At 39.5% G+C, this 17122-nt stretch overlaps 1 protein-coding gene across 4 annotated transcripts; it reads right to left on the bottom strand.

The window, feature by feature from the left end:
* Window positions 1–1294: 1294 nt before the first annotated feature.
* Window positions 1295–16539, bottom strand: LOC140792447 (protein STICHEL-like 2). 4 transcript variants are annotated; one of them, XM_073143454.1, is made up of 6 exons: window positions 16381–16539; window positions 13840–15415; window positions 13492–13705; window positions 9171–9362; window positions 8741–8956; window positions 1295–1962 (listed from the first exon to the last, which is right to left on the bottom strand). In XM_073143454.1, the coding sequence occupies exons 2-6, from the start codon at window positions 15349–15351 to the stop codon at window positions 1439–1441; spliced, it is 2658 nt and encodes an 885-aa protein (XP_072999555.1). In that variant the 5' UTR covers window positions 15352–15415; window positions 16381–16539; the 3' UTR covers window positions 1295–1438. The 4 variants fall into 4 exon arrangements, with proteins under 4 accessions (XP_072999555.1, XP_072999559.1, XP_072999556.1 ...); XM_073143458.1 differs by lacking the exon at window positions 16381–16539 and adding an exon at window positions 16243–16365; XM_073143455.1 differs by lacking the exon at window positions 16381–16539 and adding an exon at window positions 16187–16349.
* Between the last annotated feature and the right edge of the window lie 583 nt (window positions 16540–17122).

Here is a 17122-nt window from a genome sequence, read left to right on the forward strand (position 1 = left end):
GTGATGCTAGTGCTAGCATCGCTGGTGTCACCAACGATCACCGATGTGCTTGGGTCTTGGTCCAAGTTGACATCCATCATCCCATGCCTCACCATCGACCTTGTGTTAGTCATGGTCCGAGAACTAGTAGCTCTAATACTACTATTATCTTCTTGGATTAAAGAGGGGATTTGGTTAGGTGTTTAGAATGAATGTAGCTCTTTAATGGTGGTGGAAGGAGGTGAAGGTGGGGTGAACTTGGAGATGTCAATGCGTGCAAAATAGTAAAGAGATAGAATGAGGAGGAAGAAGGGGTCACTCCTAGAAGAAGTAAGGCAGTGACAAAAGAAGAGAAGGGTCTAGTCGGCGTCGGCTACGGGTCGACGAGAAGGTTATGGCATAAGGAGGAAGAGAGACCAAGAAAGGGAGATAGAGAGAAAGTAGATTCATTCAAAGCTAATCTAACTTGGATGCACTCCATAATACTTAGAGATTATCTAGTTGACTAAAACCATTAAAGAAACCCTAAAACAATGCATCCTCACCTATTAAAGAAACCCTAAAACAATGCATCCTCACCTCAACGCGTTTGAACAGGCCCGAGGATGTTGACGTTGCTCTTCTCTGGTTTTGGTTGTGTTATTTGTGTGTTGACCCTTATAAGGTTATACTTGGTTGTTTCTGGTAAACACTTTTCCTCACTTGATTATAGCGATTATAGTTTTTGGCTGTGTGCAAGAGTATTGTAAGAAGTTTGCATATAACTTTTGTTGCCCGGCAGGTGCTGGCCGCTGGGTGTTTTCTTCAGTAATGAAACTGAACCTTAAATAAATAAAAATTGGACCTCCTACTTTGGTACCACAATAACTCAACAATTACTGTAAAAACTTTAGAGCTGTGTTTTATACGTGGAGGATAAATACCAATTTAATGTCAGATATTTAATCCATAGAATACATGCAACTAATGGAAGCTTTTATCAAAGTTGGATGAAACTTCCTCAAGTACATATGTGCTCAAACATTAAAATAAAGAGTTGTTCTGATGACACTACTTCTATCAATGCTGAAATCTTTTACAGTTGCTAAAGTTTTCTATAATCAATGGAAGCCAATAAGGTTTAAATTCTGCAAATAAGCTCACCTCCCCTTTCCGCAAGCAGCAACACCACAAGCGTGCTGGGATCTAGCATTTCCCAAAAGCTCTTTGGCAGTAATAATGCTTGAGATGGATGGCTCAACTTATTATTTACCATCCAGCAATAAGGAGTCCAATTCCTTACACAGAAGCTAATAGAAAGATGACTTCCAAGAGGTTCTGCTGTTAAATAATAGTCTGATCTCATTTCTATTGGTGATCTTTACACTTGTAAGTTGTATTTAAAAAGCTTACTAAGCACAGATCTGTTCTTGTCATATTAGACAAAGAAAACATAAAGATAATAATGCAGTATCATATATTACTTGGGCACTTGATTGGAGCAGGCAGGATAGGGATTTTTCATGCAGAAGCATGTTCTGTATGATAGCCTTCTAGGGGAAGAAAATACCACCTTGTTGTGTTTCTCGATCTTTGGACATAGAATACAAGCAGTATTGCATGAGAAAAATCTTCTTCGTAGCGTCAGAAAATTTGAAAGACAGCTTGGCTTCCTCCCAGATTCTTGAGTGCTGACTTGTTGACACCTCTCACCTCGTTCCTTCCAAGAATCAGTTTCTAGACAGTGTCCTTTTGGTAAATCCTTCGATACTAATGCGCTGGTTGAATCCAAATTCTCTTGTTTTATTCCCAAATGACTTACTAAGCAGGATGATAGTTTCTCCGCTACAGGTGTTTTACTTCCAGATGTGGGAGCAAGATTGAATCTGATATCCACTTTGCGCCCAAGAACATTCTTAAGAGAATGAACAACTGGTTCTCGATATTTCTCTGCCCTGAGTACATGTTCAGGATGATAAAATTCGATCTCAGCAATTGTCAGACCTACAGATTGCAGAATAATGCATATTCAGAACTTTTATTTATGTCAAGGGTATAAAAATCTCAATTATACAAATGACAGAGATCAGAAAAAAAGACAATTGTTATGTCTAACAACGTCAAAGTAAACACTAAAGTCAATGAGCAGACTCCACCATGGAAGCTAAAAATGGCTTATAGTAATAGTTCTACTGGTAAAATTGCAGTGCGTCCAAGTTACAGCACAGTTCAGACTCAAACCCAAGATATGATAGGTTAAATTCTGATTATGTATTGAAAATTGAGCTTCACTGCCAAAAAATGGTGTAATACAGTGTTTCCTCAAGTCCAACTTCCTTCCTGCTTTGAGAATCTTCTTTTTGCTCTCCTTTGCCTAAAACTAAATTTTGCATAATTTTTTTGAAATTGTCTGATACACAGTCTTTTCTTTTTACATTAGCTATATGTTTTCGTTAAAATAAATTTTCTGTAAGTCGCGTTCGAACGCAGTTGGGGGGCGCGTTCGAATGTGGTTAGGGGCGCATTCAAACACTTTTGCGAACGTCTGCATCAGGTTCACAAAAGCAGAAAACGCGAAATGCGCGTTCGAATGCAGTCGGGCGCGTTCGCATCGACAGAGAACACCTTTTGTGCGTTCGAACGCGATCAGGGGGAATCCACTAGAGTTAAGGTTAATAATTGTTATTTTTACTTGTTGGCTAGCCTCTATAAAAGTGTGGATGGCAACCAAAATCATTATGTTATTGAAAAACCTCTCTATCTTCTCTCTAGTCTCTCAACTCTAGTCTCCCTCCTTCCTCTTCACCAACCTACCACCTCTACCGTTGGCAAGATCTCTCCCAACTTCTAATCTCCCTCATCTGTTGTGTCCCCTCTTCTTTGAGATCTCGACCACTTTTTCTCCTTCGTCTTTATCCCTTAAACAATATCCACCATCCACCCTCATCTCCATTATCATCCATAACTCTAATATCCGCTCCACCCGTTACCACCATCATCATCCGCACTATATCGTGTTTTCATCCGAGTTGTAGTTCAAATCTGCGAAGGGCGTAAATACAAAAAACGTAGATCAGGGAGTTACGGATTGATCCCACTTCGTTTCATAATTTTTTGACTACGGAGAATATTTGGTAAATATTTTTCCTCGATTGCGCAGACTGTTTACTACAATAAATCCAGATCTTGAAGGAATTGTTCCGTAGCCTATCATTGGTATCGAGCCCAGGCAAACCTCAGACCTCCATTAATGGTAGAAACAAGAAAGATGGCATCAACAAAGAGATCAATGGAGAACACAGTAACAAGGGAAGACTCAATCCACGATAATCCTAACCGTGAGGCCGATTCCCTTTGGGGCGACCACGGCAGGATCGAGTCAACCAACATCCATGGGTGTGAACATGGGCTTGGCGGATTAACTTAGGGCCATGTTCCAAACATTGCTACATAGGGTTGGCGCAATGCAGAATGATCATAATATTTAAAAAAATATGTCATGAACCGATCGACTTCGTCATCTCCTCAACGAAGATTGATGCCTCATCTTTTACCTATTCCTACACATCATCCCCCACCTCCGATACACAACCAAGACCAGTGGTGGTGGAACTCGAGAGGCATGCGGCACCGGTGCGCTTTGTCGATAAAGAGGATTGGCACTTAGAGGATGATGTTGATCCCTTCGGAGATGGTGATGGACATGCTCGAAGATTTAGAAAAGGAGATCAACAAGCACAAAGGTTCAGACCTGAACCAAGAATCTTTTGCGAACTTGACAAATGCTATCTTAGGGAGAATCGCACGCTTGGACTTCCCAAAATTCCAAGGCGACAATCTGACGGATTGGATGTTTCAAGTGGAACAATACTTTGATGTCAAGGGACAATGGAGGAAGCAAAGGTCCAGATGGCAAGCTTTTACCTCCAAGGAACGACATTGCATTGGTATAGATCGGCTATTGGTGTTGGAGGGTTTACCGGTTGGGCTGACTTTTTTAGGAGGATTACACACAGATTTCGAACGACATATGAAGATTTTGCGGCCACATTAAGCAAGATGGTTCAGAAGATAACCGTATTGGAGTACCAAGCAGAATTTGAAAGAGTTAGTAGTCGTTGTGAGCCACCTTGGCTCGAACCGACATTGATGAGCACATTCATTTCAGAGCTGTGGGAGAAGATACAAGCGGATGTTTGTGCTATCTGTCCTACCACTCTTGATGAGGCTTTTGAGAAAGCCATGAGGATGGAGCAAAAGCACAAGGCTCTCAAGATGGCAGTGAAAACAAGTTGGCGCAACCGAAATGGGCGGTTTGCTCCTAGAATGCCGGTTGAAAATTCTACGGGTTCAAAGACAATGACCGGTAGTACTAGACCATGACCACCTTTGAGACCTTTCGATGTTAGAGGAGGCACAAGACCCCCCGTTCGAACTCTCACACCTACCCAGGTGGAGCGAAGAGTGAATGGTCTTTCCTTTCGATGCGATGAACATTTCACCCCTAGTTATCGGTGTTCCAAACCGATCGGGAGTGTGATGCTCATCGACGATCTCGAGGACAATGATGATATTGGTGATGGAGAGTGTACAGAGGAGGTCAATAAGGAGGCCGTGGAGGGCACGGAAAAAAATATCCAAGCTGAAATATCGATGCATGCATTGTGTGCACATCCTCATCGATTCGGGGACTACACAACTTTCTAGATGAGAGGTTAGTAAGGTGATTGGGCTTGGACGTTGAATCGACTGTCGGGTTTGACATTGCTATTGGAGACAACGCGAAGCTTCAGGCGGAGAGCTTGTGTCGCTGGGTTAGTATACGAGTGCAAGGACACGATATCATTGTGGTCTTGTATCCGTTGGCTGCGAGGAGCGAACATTGTCCTAAGCACTCGGTGGTTACAAAGTTTGGGACCTGTCACTTTTGATTTCCGGAGCATGTGGATGAAATTTAAACAAAAAAACAAATATGTGCGGCTTGATGGCATCTGTTCTCCGCCGATTCCAGCGATGCAATCGATAGTGGGGCTGCCTTGTGCGAGTGATTTGGCCTATCTTCTTCAGTTAGGACCAGCAAGAGATGAGCCTCAAATGAGTCTAAATACTATCATCGAGTTATCTAATTTATTAAATAAATTTGCTGGACTGTTTAAGGAACCAAAGGAGTTGCCACCAAGGCGAACGGCGAACCATCGCATAGAGATTGTGCCCGAGGCTACACCAGCGAATGTGAGACCATATCGGTATCCACATGTGCAAAAGGAAGTTATCTCCAATATGGTAGGTAGCCGAGATATTGGAGTAAGGCCTCATACAACCAAGTCATAGCTCTTACTCATCACTTATGCTATTGGTGCGAAAGAAGGATGGGACATAACATTTTTGTGTCGACTACCGGGCATTAAACGCTATCACCGTCAAGGACCGATATCCCATTCCGGTTATACAGGAGCTATTGGACGAACTTGTAGGGGCGACCATATTTAACAAGCTTGACTTGAGGGCCGGGTATCATCAAATTAGAGTTTACCCGACCGATGTGCACAAAACTGTATTTAGGACTCCGAACGGGCACTACGAGTTCCAAATGATGCCCTTTGACCTCACCAATGCTCAAGCTACTTTTCAAGGCTTCATGAATGATATTTTTTGGCCTGTACTGCGAAGGTACATCTTGATATTCTTTGACGGCATTTTAGTGTATAACAAGATTGAAATGGAGCATTGGCGGCATTTGGAGAATGTGCTGAATTTGTTGAAGTATTTATCATCAAAAGGTAGCATGCATATCTGCTTAGCCAATACCTACTACTACCATAGGATTGCGAGGATTCTTAGGGCTAACTAAATATTATCGTCGCTTCATCGCCGGGTATGGCAAGATCGTTGCTCCTCTCATTTCTTTGCTGAGGAAGGACTCTTTTAGATAGACAGATGAAGCCACTATAGATTTTGAAAAACTAAAAACAGTAATGATAACGGCGCCCGTTCTAGCTCTACCAAACTTCACCAAAAAGTTTATTGTGGAATATGATGCATTAGGAGTTGGCATAGGAGCTGTACTAATACAAGGAGGACGTTCCATAGCCTTTCTTAGCAAGGCTTTATCATAAAAATCTCAACAATTATCGACCTACGAGAGATAGATGTTGCCAATTCTATATGCGGTGACAAAGTGGAGGCCTTATTTGATCGGTAGGTGATTCATTATTTGAATTGATCAAAAAAACCTTCCATACTTTATGGGATAACGTATTTACACTTCGGCATAGCAGAGATAAGTCACAAAATTGTTGGGGTATAATTATAAAATTCAAACAAAGGGAATGGAAAATAAAGCGGCGAATGCACTATCGCGCCAACCCAATACTACTGAGCTTGTAGCCTATTCTTTTCCTACTTTTTCTTTTCTTGACGAGCTGAGGTATGCATGTACATCTGACCCAGATGTTTTGAGATTGTTACAGGAGGTGTTGGATGTTCCAGAACACCATCTAGAGTTAGAGAATCAAAGCGGTTTGCTGCTAGACCGCAAGTGCATTCGAGTGCCCACAAATGATGGATTGTGGCATAAATTGTTGGAGCACTTCCTTTAAACTCCAGAGGCTAGTTATGAAGGTATCTTGAGGACTTATAGGAGAATATCTCAAAGTTGCACATGGCCAAAATTAAGGAAAGATGTGAGGAGTTTTGTCCATGCTTGCGAAGTCTGTAAAAGGACTAAGACAACCACATTGAAACCAGCCGGATTACTATAGCCTCTACCGATACTGGACCGTGTTTAAGAAGACATTTCTATGAACTTCATAGAGGTCTTTCGTTGATATATGGTTATTCCGTTATTTTTGTGGTGATTGACAGGTTGAGCAAGTATGCGCACTTTTCTGCATTGTCCCATCCATTTTCAACCAAGTCAGTAGCTAAAACTTTTGTTAGAAATGTTGTTCGGTTACATGGCATGCCATGCACGATTGTCTCTGATCGTGATCGTGTACTTATGAGCAATTTTTGGATGAAATTTTTCAAATTGCAGAGGACTCGATTGAACTTCAGTTTGGCCGAAGTGGTCAATCAAGGCATTGAGCAGTACTTGAGGTGCTTTGTTGGAGAGATGCCATGACGATGGTTGGAGTTCTTACCGTGGGCGGAGTAGTCTTACAACACCGCCTACTACAACCGCATTGGCATGACTCCATTCAAGGTGGTGTATAGGCGCACGGCTTCAACATTACGCGCTTATAACCCAGTGGCATCTGCAGATCGGACGGAGGTGGACTTAGCTTTGATGGATAGAGACGCCACATTGAGGAGGTTGCGTGCCCATCTTAAACATGCTCAAAATCGCATGAAGTAAATTTATGATCGCAGCCATAGGGAGGAGTTCAACATCGACAGTTGGGTGTCGTGAGGGTGCAACCGTATCGATAAGTAACCTTGCGTCCGATGCAAAACCAGAAGTTAGCACATCACTACTTCAGTCCGTTTCGGGTGTTAAAGCGTATCGGTCCGATTGCATATCATTCGGAGCTACCTGACGGGTCGAGAGTGCATCATGTCTTCCATATTTCATAGTTGAGGGAGCGGATTGGAGATCAGGAGATCATTGGATCAATTCTACGGGAGCCATTGGAGGAGACAGAGATCATAGAGCCAATTTGTGTACTTGCTAGGCGCCGACGATGTTATGGTACTAGATTAGAGATGGAGATTCTAGTCGAGTGGCTTGGCAAGCCATCCGATGAGGCGACATGGGAGTTGGAGACGGATATTTTGGAGCGTTTCCCCGACTTTATACCTTGAGGACAAGGTGGAGGAAGAGTGGTGGGCTGATACACATAGTTAGAGTCTTTTCTTATTGCATTAGTTATATGTTTTCGTTAAAATAAATTTTGTGTACGTCGCGTTTGAACGTGGTTGGGGGCTTTCAAACGCTTTTGCGAACGCCTGCATCAGATTCGCAAAAATAGAGAACACGAAATGCGTGTTCAAACGTCTGTATCACGACAGGGAACACCTTTTATGCGTTCGAAATCGACAGGAGTCCACTAAAATTAGGGTTAATAATTGTTATTTTAGCTTGTTGGCTAGCCTCTATAAAGGTGTGGATGGCAGCCAAAATCATTATGCTATTGGAATATTAGTTTCTTGCCTCTCTATCTTCTCTCTAGTATCTCTACCCTAGTCTCCCTCCTCCCTCTTCACCAACCTACCACCTCTACCGTTGACAATGTCTCTCCTAACTTCTAATCTCCCTCGTCTGTCGAATCCTCCCTCTTCTTTGAGATCTCGACCACTTCTTCCTCTTCGTCTTTATCCCTTAAACATCCACCATCCACCCTCATCTTCATTATCACTCATAACCCTACCATCCACTCCACCCGCCACCATCACCATCATCCGCATTATATCATATTTTCGTCCCAGTTGCAGTTCGAATCTGCGAAGGCGTAAATACGAAAAACGAAGATCAGGGAGTTACGGATTGATCCCAAATTTTCGTAATTTTCTAACTACGAAAGAATATTTGGTGAATATTTTCCTGGATATGTGACTAATTCTATCATCCAACAAGCAAATAGAATTGCTCTCACTTGATTATGTACTTTTAGGGGTGCGCCATCTTAGGCATAAAAGAGGGGTCTTGCTTTTTAATTCAGCTTTACTTTAAACTCGGAAGATATTCGTCCTTCAAGAAAGAAGAAAGTTAAAGAACATGAATGAAAGGTAAACTGTCAACTTCTATTAGATCACGTAAGTCCAACAGATTAAAAGGATTTACCTTCATTAGCATGGATGGATGATAATTTTCCATCTTTCAGCAAGAACGTTTTAAATGAATCAGATGTGCAATTCTCAATGGCTCTCCTCCATATCTGATAGAGAACTTCTGCTCTTTCACATTGCTTCTCGGCATAGCTCGCCTTATCATGGTTGCACGTTTCAAATAATCTTTCAAAATTCACATCCGTTAAGCTTCTGCTCACAAGACCATCATCTGTACAGAACAAAAAGTCCTATCATCAACAAAACAAAATAAATTCGTGAATGATGAGAAGCATATAATAAGTGGCCAACTTGTGCTTTGAGAGCTTAATTCAGTATTAGAGAGCTTATCTCTATTTTGTTATTACTAACTGCACTGTCCTTGCTAGAATAACACCAACAAAAAGCATAAGTGAAAGGGTAAACAAACAATTTTCATGCCCTACCTGTCAAATGTTCCCCTCTCGTGAACTCATTTGAATTACAGCAATCCCTTGGACAAAACGATTCTCCAGTATTGAACTGTAGAAGTGCAGCTGTGAGCCATGTGGACTTATTCTTTGTTGTTCTCAGTTGCTTCTCAGTTTCAGAAAGTATTTCCAATCCATGCCTCAGTCTATGCATGTCAACTTCAGCAACTGTTTCATTCAAAAGCAACTTAAATAACTGTAAGATAGTTTGTTCAAAAGAAACTTAAATAACAAAGGGTAGATGAGAATGAATTAATTATTAGTGGACAGATATATAAGAAACAGGCAGTTGAGAGTAACAGCACATGTTTAATCTCGACTCTTGAGTTTTATAAAAGATGTCTGATGCTGCAATAGAAATATAGAATCATGTCATACACCTCATATAATGTATCCTGAAGTGGAAAGCCAAACAATATGGTAAAAAAACTGCGCATAATGAAACAAGATTCAACCCCTGCTGAACAGAAGGCCTGCATTTTGCTAATGTAACTTAATTGTAATATAGTATTTACTATTTAAAATTTTGATTCCAGACCTAGTAATAGGGACGCGTCCTCACCTTGTACAAGTTTGCGGTTCTTTTTTATCTCTTTACATTTTTGGTGCTTAATCAATATAGATTATACTTCAAATTTTAGAAATTAAAGAGGCATTTATCTTTTCCTCAAGTTATTTGCCCCAACTAAGAAAAGCTGAGAAAATTAGGAAAATCATGATATTAGAATCTAATTGCATATGTCACACTAATATCTAGTGTTAAAAGAATATAATTTAGCGTTTGAAAATTGAAACAAATTTTAAGGCCCTAGAAAGTTTTAAAATTATTTTTTCAATATGCCAAGACTATTTAGAATGTCAACGGTGCACCAACTCGATACCACATACGTCAGCAGTACGTACCATGTCAAGCAAAGGTCAATACACTCCATGCCTCTGGCACAACAATCCTTACACAATATCTCTAAACAGCAAGAAATTATTCTAGAGAAATATTAGAACACTCCTTGAGATATATTAGAATATAAAAGATAAAAATCACCATTCTCTAACAACTTAAACTAAGTTGGTGAGATACCATAGTATCAACGTAGGAGACGTTACTTATATATTTAGTAAATACTTACATAGTTGCACATGAAAAACAAGATAGTTGTTTACTCCATATGCATAAGGGCTTGGGCAAGCAATAATAACTAACTACTTAAATTAATAAATAATCCATAGAAGTATATAATGCATGCAACATGTTCCAAAAACCGAAAAGAAACATGGAAAAGTGTGCCAATTTGTGCCATCTCTCACCAAAAACTCTTCACAAATGAATGGACCGACACCAATATGCATGCATCACCTGGTCCAACATGGACATGGCATAACAAACAACCTTCTCCCACACAAACCATGACATACACGCCATGCTCCATTGGTACTCCTGTAAGTCTTCATGTGCTCTGCATCAAACTAAAAGAACTTATACCCGCATTTCTGTCACAATACTTGTTTTTCTCATGACTCTCCATGCCTAGCCTCTCTTCTTAGGTCTTCCATGGCATCTCTTAGATAACCTCTATCAGGCTATTTATAGTCTCCAAATTGCTTCCTTTCCTACTAGGAATAGAACTCTACAAGGAAACAAATTATCTCTCCTAATTGGTATAACTCAGATAGAAAGATTTTCTAAATCTAAATTGGATTAGGTCACCTCCTCATTAGATGGACCCAACCCAATTGCACAATATTGGTCTTGAGTAGGAATTTCTCAAACAAGTCTTTTATCAGCTTGCCATAACAAGTAAAACCTTAAAGTCGATTACAAAACATAGACTTCATATGAATATGTGAAGTCTTATTTAGCTGATTTGATAGTCATGTGAAAACACCCATTTCTAAGAATTTCATGCAAATAAAAGATTTGATTGCTAATAGTGGCTTAATAAATATGTTCAAGGGAAGCAAAAACAAATAGTAATTAATCTTATAAATACTATCCTAATATGGTGCACTACCATAATCCAAAACCCGAAAGAGAAAAAGAACATGCCGAAATGTGCCAATGTATAGCAATTGGAGTCCCTCTTTGTCAATATCCTTGCCAGATATACTTTATTTTTTGGAAATTGTACCAAGATATATCCCTGAAACGTACTATTCTTTTAGATTTTATACAGACCTGTCACAACCATAGTTCCCAATTTTAGCCAATCCCAATCCCACCCCGAAACTAGTCTATTCTTAAATCTTATAAATACTTCCCTAATAGGTGCACATGCAAAAATGTGTCAATGTATGGCAATTGGAGCCCTTTTGTGTCAATATCTGTACCAAAAGTACTTTCTTTCGTGGAAACTATACCAAGACATGTCCCTTATACATATCATTCTTACAGATTTTATGCAAACTTGTCGCAACCGTGGTTCTCAGTTTCGGCCGGATAGACTGATACTCGATCTGAATCAGCTAAGTTTTGGTTGTTTCGGTCGAAACAAACAAAATCGAGAGAAAAAAAAAGGAGAAAGAGAGGGAGGATAGCAAAAATGAAAGGGAGAAAGAGAGAGGAGAGAGAAAAAAAGAGAGGATAGGAAGCTCATTGGAGAGAGGTCGACGGAGCTTTGAAGGAGTTCACCAAACGTTGATGGAATTCTGAACTAAGTCGTAGAAGCATTGCTTAGGAGAGAGAGGGAGTAGAAGAAAGATAAGATTGAGTGGAAAAGAGGGATGGGAGAGGGAGGGAGAGGTTTGAGGGTTTTCGATGTTTTTTTTTATGTGAGGGTGAGAATGCAAATAAAGATACGAAGGAGATAGAGAGAGAGTTAGTGGGACAGAGAGTTAATATGAGAGAGAGTAAGTGAGAGAGAGAGTTAGAAGAAAAAATTATTTGTATAACGAGAGAGAGTACATGAGTGATAGAAACCAAGGTTCCAAGTATCGGGATTGAGATTGAAGTCGATCGTCTGAAAAAACAATATGTATCGGCTGTTCATATCAGCCATTCATATTTTAAAATAATAGAAAATTAATAAAAATTAAAAAATAATAATAATAAGATATAATTATAAATTATTAATATATGAAATCTAAAAGATAAAATTACTATTTTCTTAATCTTAATCTCTTCCTCCCTTTATAATTTCTACCACTCATGCACTCTCTCTCTCTCCCTTCTCGTACAAACAATTTTTTTCCTCTCTTCCACTATCCCTCACTCCCACTCTCTCTCCCATCTCCTCCTTATCTCTATTCTCACACTCCCACTTCAAAGAAAAGACCCTAATCCCTGAAATATCTCTCTCCCTCTCTCTTACTCCTCATACAAATAATTTATTTTCTAACTCTCTCACTAACTTTCTCTCTCCCACTAACTCTCTCTCTCATCCTCTCCTTATCTTCATTCTCACTCTCACACCCACTTCAAAAAAAAAACCCTAATCCCCCAAACCTCTCTCTCCTTATCTCTCTCTCACGCACCCCCATCTTCCTCTCCTACTCCCTCTCTCCTAAGCGATGCTCCTCCGATAAGCTCCCTACACTCTCTTTCTCTCTCTCGATTCGATTCGATTTGTTTCGAACTTGGCCAATCCGTATCGAGCATCGACCGTTTCAGTTGATACCCTACCGAAACTAATTAGTTTCAGGGTGGACCATAGTAGAAACTAGAAAAGGAGAAAGAGATTGAGATTAAGAAAATAATATTTTTATTTTTTAGACTTCATATATGAATAATTTATATTTATATCTTATTTTATTTTTTCTAAAACTTTTATTATTTTTTTGTATTTTAAAAATTATTTTAAAATACATGCCGGTATGGACAATCGATACCGCCGATACTAATTCTGGAACCTTAGTCACAACAAGTAAAACCTAATAGTAGATTACAACACAAACTTCATACCAAGATTATATTTTCCATTACCTTAAGAAAATATTTGAGGAAGATATTTTTGGCATGATCTTATTGGAGCTCACAAATTGGACATGCGAGGTGGACTTTGTCAAAATATACTATCTAATTATCCCACCAACAATATGACTCATTGCAGGATACTTTTCATGGATGATATTCGAACCAATTGTTGAATCAGTTGTGGTGGCTAACAAAACAAGGATTTGAGTCATAATCACCATATTGAAGAAAAATCCTATTTTAGCATTACAGCTTAGCAAATAAAATGTACTTTAAACAAAAGGAATGGCAGCACAAGTTAACACGAAGGAATAATTTTGGACATTGTTCATGCTAAGCTTAAATAAAAACAAAGCATCACAAAAAATGAATAGCGGCAATTGTACATACAAGCATGTCTATCAATGATATTTCTTGATTCAGAGGCCCCTGCTTGACATCTTGCTAAAATATCCATGATAAGATCTGCAAGCTGAGATAGTAGCTGCATCGGATCAACCTTTGAACTCATAATCTCTCTAGCCCGTCTAACTATACTAACTGCATCTGATGTCAGGGCCAAATAAAGCAGATCAAGCAACTCATCATCTGATACATCTCCTATCTGCACAAACAGAAATTAGGAAGACTAAATAATGACATAGCAATAGTGTCAGACTACAGTACATGGAGAAAGTAATTTGGAAGTCAAAACATGGAGTAGTAGTTTCCAGCAAATTTAAAAGATCCATAACTCACTAGCTCATGTACAACAGATCTGGTGATTTTTTGCCCAAGTAAGCTCAGTTGATCAAGTTTTATCTCTGCATCTCGAAGAGAACCATCGGCTTTGTTGGCAAGGAGGTGCAATGCATCCTCTTCAAAATCAAAACCCTCTTGTATGCTAATCTTCTTCAACCGGCAGACTATGTCAGAACTTGTTATCTTAAGAAAGTGATACATTTGGCAAAATGAGACAGAACTGCTTGGCAATTTATCTATGTCTGAGGTAACCATCACAAAGACAGTATGTTTAGGAAACATATGAAGGTTATCACAAATGGAAGACCATGTCTCTCTACTTAGATGCTGGCATTCATCAATAATGATGACCTTGAATCGTGAGGAGAAAGGGGCAAGGAAAACACCCTTCAAAATAACACTAATGCCTTTGCAATTCATTTTCGCAGCATCTAGTTCTCTGACATCCCTACTCTTTCCAGGGTATATAGCTGTGCATTCCCGGCAAAACCCACATGGCCTATGTTCCTCAAAAGATAGGCAATTCAAAGCAGCAGCAAGTATTCTCGCAGCTGATGTCTTACCTGTACCATGAGGGCCATGGAAAAGGTAGAGGGGAAAAACATTACCTATAGAAATGGCATTTGAAAGAGAGAAAACTACAGAATTCTGTCCAACCAGCTCTGAGAAAAATCTTGGTCTATATTTCAGACTCAAGGTTCTATAATTCTCTTGATTTTTAGAAATTTCTCTACAAGCTGTACCTCTACGTTCTCCTACTAATAAAGGTTGTTCTGCGCATCTCATGTCTAAAGGAAGTTCTGTATCCCTATATTTCGATTTTTCTGACCAGCATTGACCAATTTCACACCCATTATGATTAGCAAAAAGAGCATTCACCTCATCAGTTGGATGTGCCACAGAAAAATGACTCGATCCATTTGCAGAGCCTTCAGAGACAGATGTAGCTGATCTTTCTTCATGAGTTACAAGAAAATCTACACCGTCTCTCGCCCATGGTTTTCTCGTTTTGTCCTGCCTGGACTTGTTCTGTATTAACTGATTGATGTTCTCATCTCCTAATTTTGATTTACTATTGGAGTCGACTCCATCTTTATAATGTTGCGCAGAGTCTAGCCCGCACCTTGAATCTGGTGATATACAGCTGCTGTTTGGACAAAATTTATGAACTTTCTTAGCTGTGCTATAGTACTTTTTGGAACTGATATCAACATTTTTAGTCTTAGATGGACAACAAAGAAAATTAGACCTAGAATGACCTCCAACATTTTCTCTCTTGTCTATATTGTTTTCCTGCATTTGGCTATAACTAAAACTGTGACAACTGGAACAATTCAACTCTATAATTTTGTTATTGCAGGACTTAGAGTCACACTTCATGCTATCAACCAACCCAGCATATTTGTCTAGCGAGTTTGTATCAGGGTCCCTTAGAGACCTAGATCTCCTGAGGGCCACCAGAGTTCTTGAAATAGGGATGTCAACAGAATGTCTCCTTGCCTCAAACATTTCTAAAATGGTATCAATCGACAGACTGAAATTAAGCCTTTATCAGATTGCAGTCTTGTTTATCCTGCAGGACAAGAATTTGGAGGCAGTGAACAATATTACAGCAAACTGCATAAAGTTGGTTATTCAAAGAAATTGACATTTGGACGACAAACTGCAATACTCAACAAGTGAATCATTAAGTAATAGAAGAGGAACATTCTATTTGTCCTTTGAAACATGAAAGAACTACAGTAAAGGAGAACAAAAACATAGAGACAAGGAACTTGGCTAAACGAGAACTCTCATAAGCAGTAAAGGAAGCTCTCTCTCTCTCTCTCTCTCTCTCTCTCTCTCTCTCTCTCTCTCTCTCTCTCTCTCTCTCTCTCTCTCTCTCTCTCTCTCTCTCTCTCTCTCGTTTTCTATGAATCCAAAACAAAATACATTACGAAGTCAAGAAGACTAACAATATAATCCAACAATATTAGGCACAAGCAGGACTTATTGTCATTGTTCAATTTAATAGAGCAAATCCAGAAGCACATTGACACTTGAGGAACAGTAAATCTCGAGGCATGCTTATGAACCTATTTCGGAATAAATTAGGACGCAAATCGACGAGGTAATTGCAAGCAAACGAAATCCACAATGACAGAACCAAACCAGAAGTTCATCAAGAATGCAATCATATTGTAAACTATGAAAACAAGAGAACTAGCAAGCTCCCAATAAAAAAAACTAAATTAGAAAGCTCCCAATAAGAAATTAACTACAGTTCAAAAAATACAACAAAAAAAAAAAAAGAATCTTCAGCATCTCGTCCTTAAAAGAAAGAGGAATCGTCCAAGGACTGTACCACATTCATTCTGACCCTCCAATAACACAGAAGCACTGGTGGGATTGCACACAAACCTTACCAAAAAGCGAGAAAGAATCTCTAACATGCATCACAGTTTGCCCCAAACCTACTAGCTAACAACCCAAGAAAAGGCATAAAACGGTGAAAAGAGTGAGAAGGAGAGCAGACAAGAAGACATATTAGAAGCTTACCAAGAAGACACATCGTGCAGCAGTTTGCAGTGTCCTCCAAACCCCAAGAGAGAGAACAGTGGCAGATCCGTAAATAAAGACCAAGGGAGGGAGCGAATGTGGTAGCATCGTTTCAGGAACCGTGCAGCGGTGGGTTTTCAGTTACGGACGGCGGTAGCTCTTGAATGCAACCTGGCGGGAGGTCAAAAAGTGTCGCCTCGGGAACCGTGCCAGTGGTCGTTTTGTAATTTTGTATGGCGGAGGAGGTTGAACTCGGAAGTGTAACGGACGAGAAAGGAAACAGTTATTGGGGGGTCGATGTCATGTCAGAGTAGGCGAGGGTTCCCGTGTACGTCTATCATAAAGTTTTGTTTTCTTTTTTTTGTTAAACAAAACCTATCATAAAGTTGGCAATTATATTCTTGGTCGTTCTCTATTAATTTTTTAAAATTTGCATCACCCGCTTGATTTCTAATTTTGTCGCTCTAAGTCCATTTTAATATTTTTTTTCTTACAAGTTAAGTTGTCTAATGGGATGGCCCAATTGTACCGGACTGTGAATTCGTTCTTTTTTTTTTCTTACAAGTTTAGTATTATGATGGGATGGCCCAAATGCCCAATAGTGATGGCCGAGTAGATGAAGAAATCGTAATTAATGAGCTCAAAATAATAAACTTATTGTTATAGTTTATAATAAAATAACAAAAAAAATAGAATTCCGCTTTATCCTTCGTCAGTTGTTGTTTTTTTCTCGAAATTTCTT

The sequence above is a fragment of the Typha latifolia genome, chromosome 7 (genome assembly GCF_019914945.1).
Source record: "Typha latifolia isolate L0001 chromosome 7, TyphaL0001v2, whole genome shotgun sequence".
NCBI lineage: Eukaryota > Viridiplantae > Streptophyta > Magnoliopsida > Poales > Typhaceae > Typha > Typha latifolia.

Bases quoted from the DNA above. Each gene is read 5' to 3' on its own strand.
- LOC140792447 (XM_073143454.1), bottom strand. From the start codon at position 15,351: ATGTTTGAGGCAAGGAGACATTCTGTTGACATCCCTATTTCAAGAACT. The intron at 9,363-13,491 runs GTATGTACAATT...TGAATGAAACAG, and splicing joins TATCATTGATAGACATGCTT to TTGCTGAAGTTGACATGCAT. The intron at 8,957-9,170 runs GTAGGGCATGAA...TGTTCTGTACAG, and splicing joins GAGAGGGGAACATTTGACAG to ATGATGGTCTTGTGAGCAGA.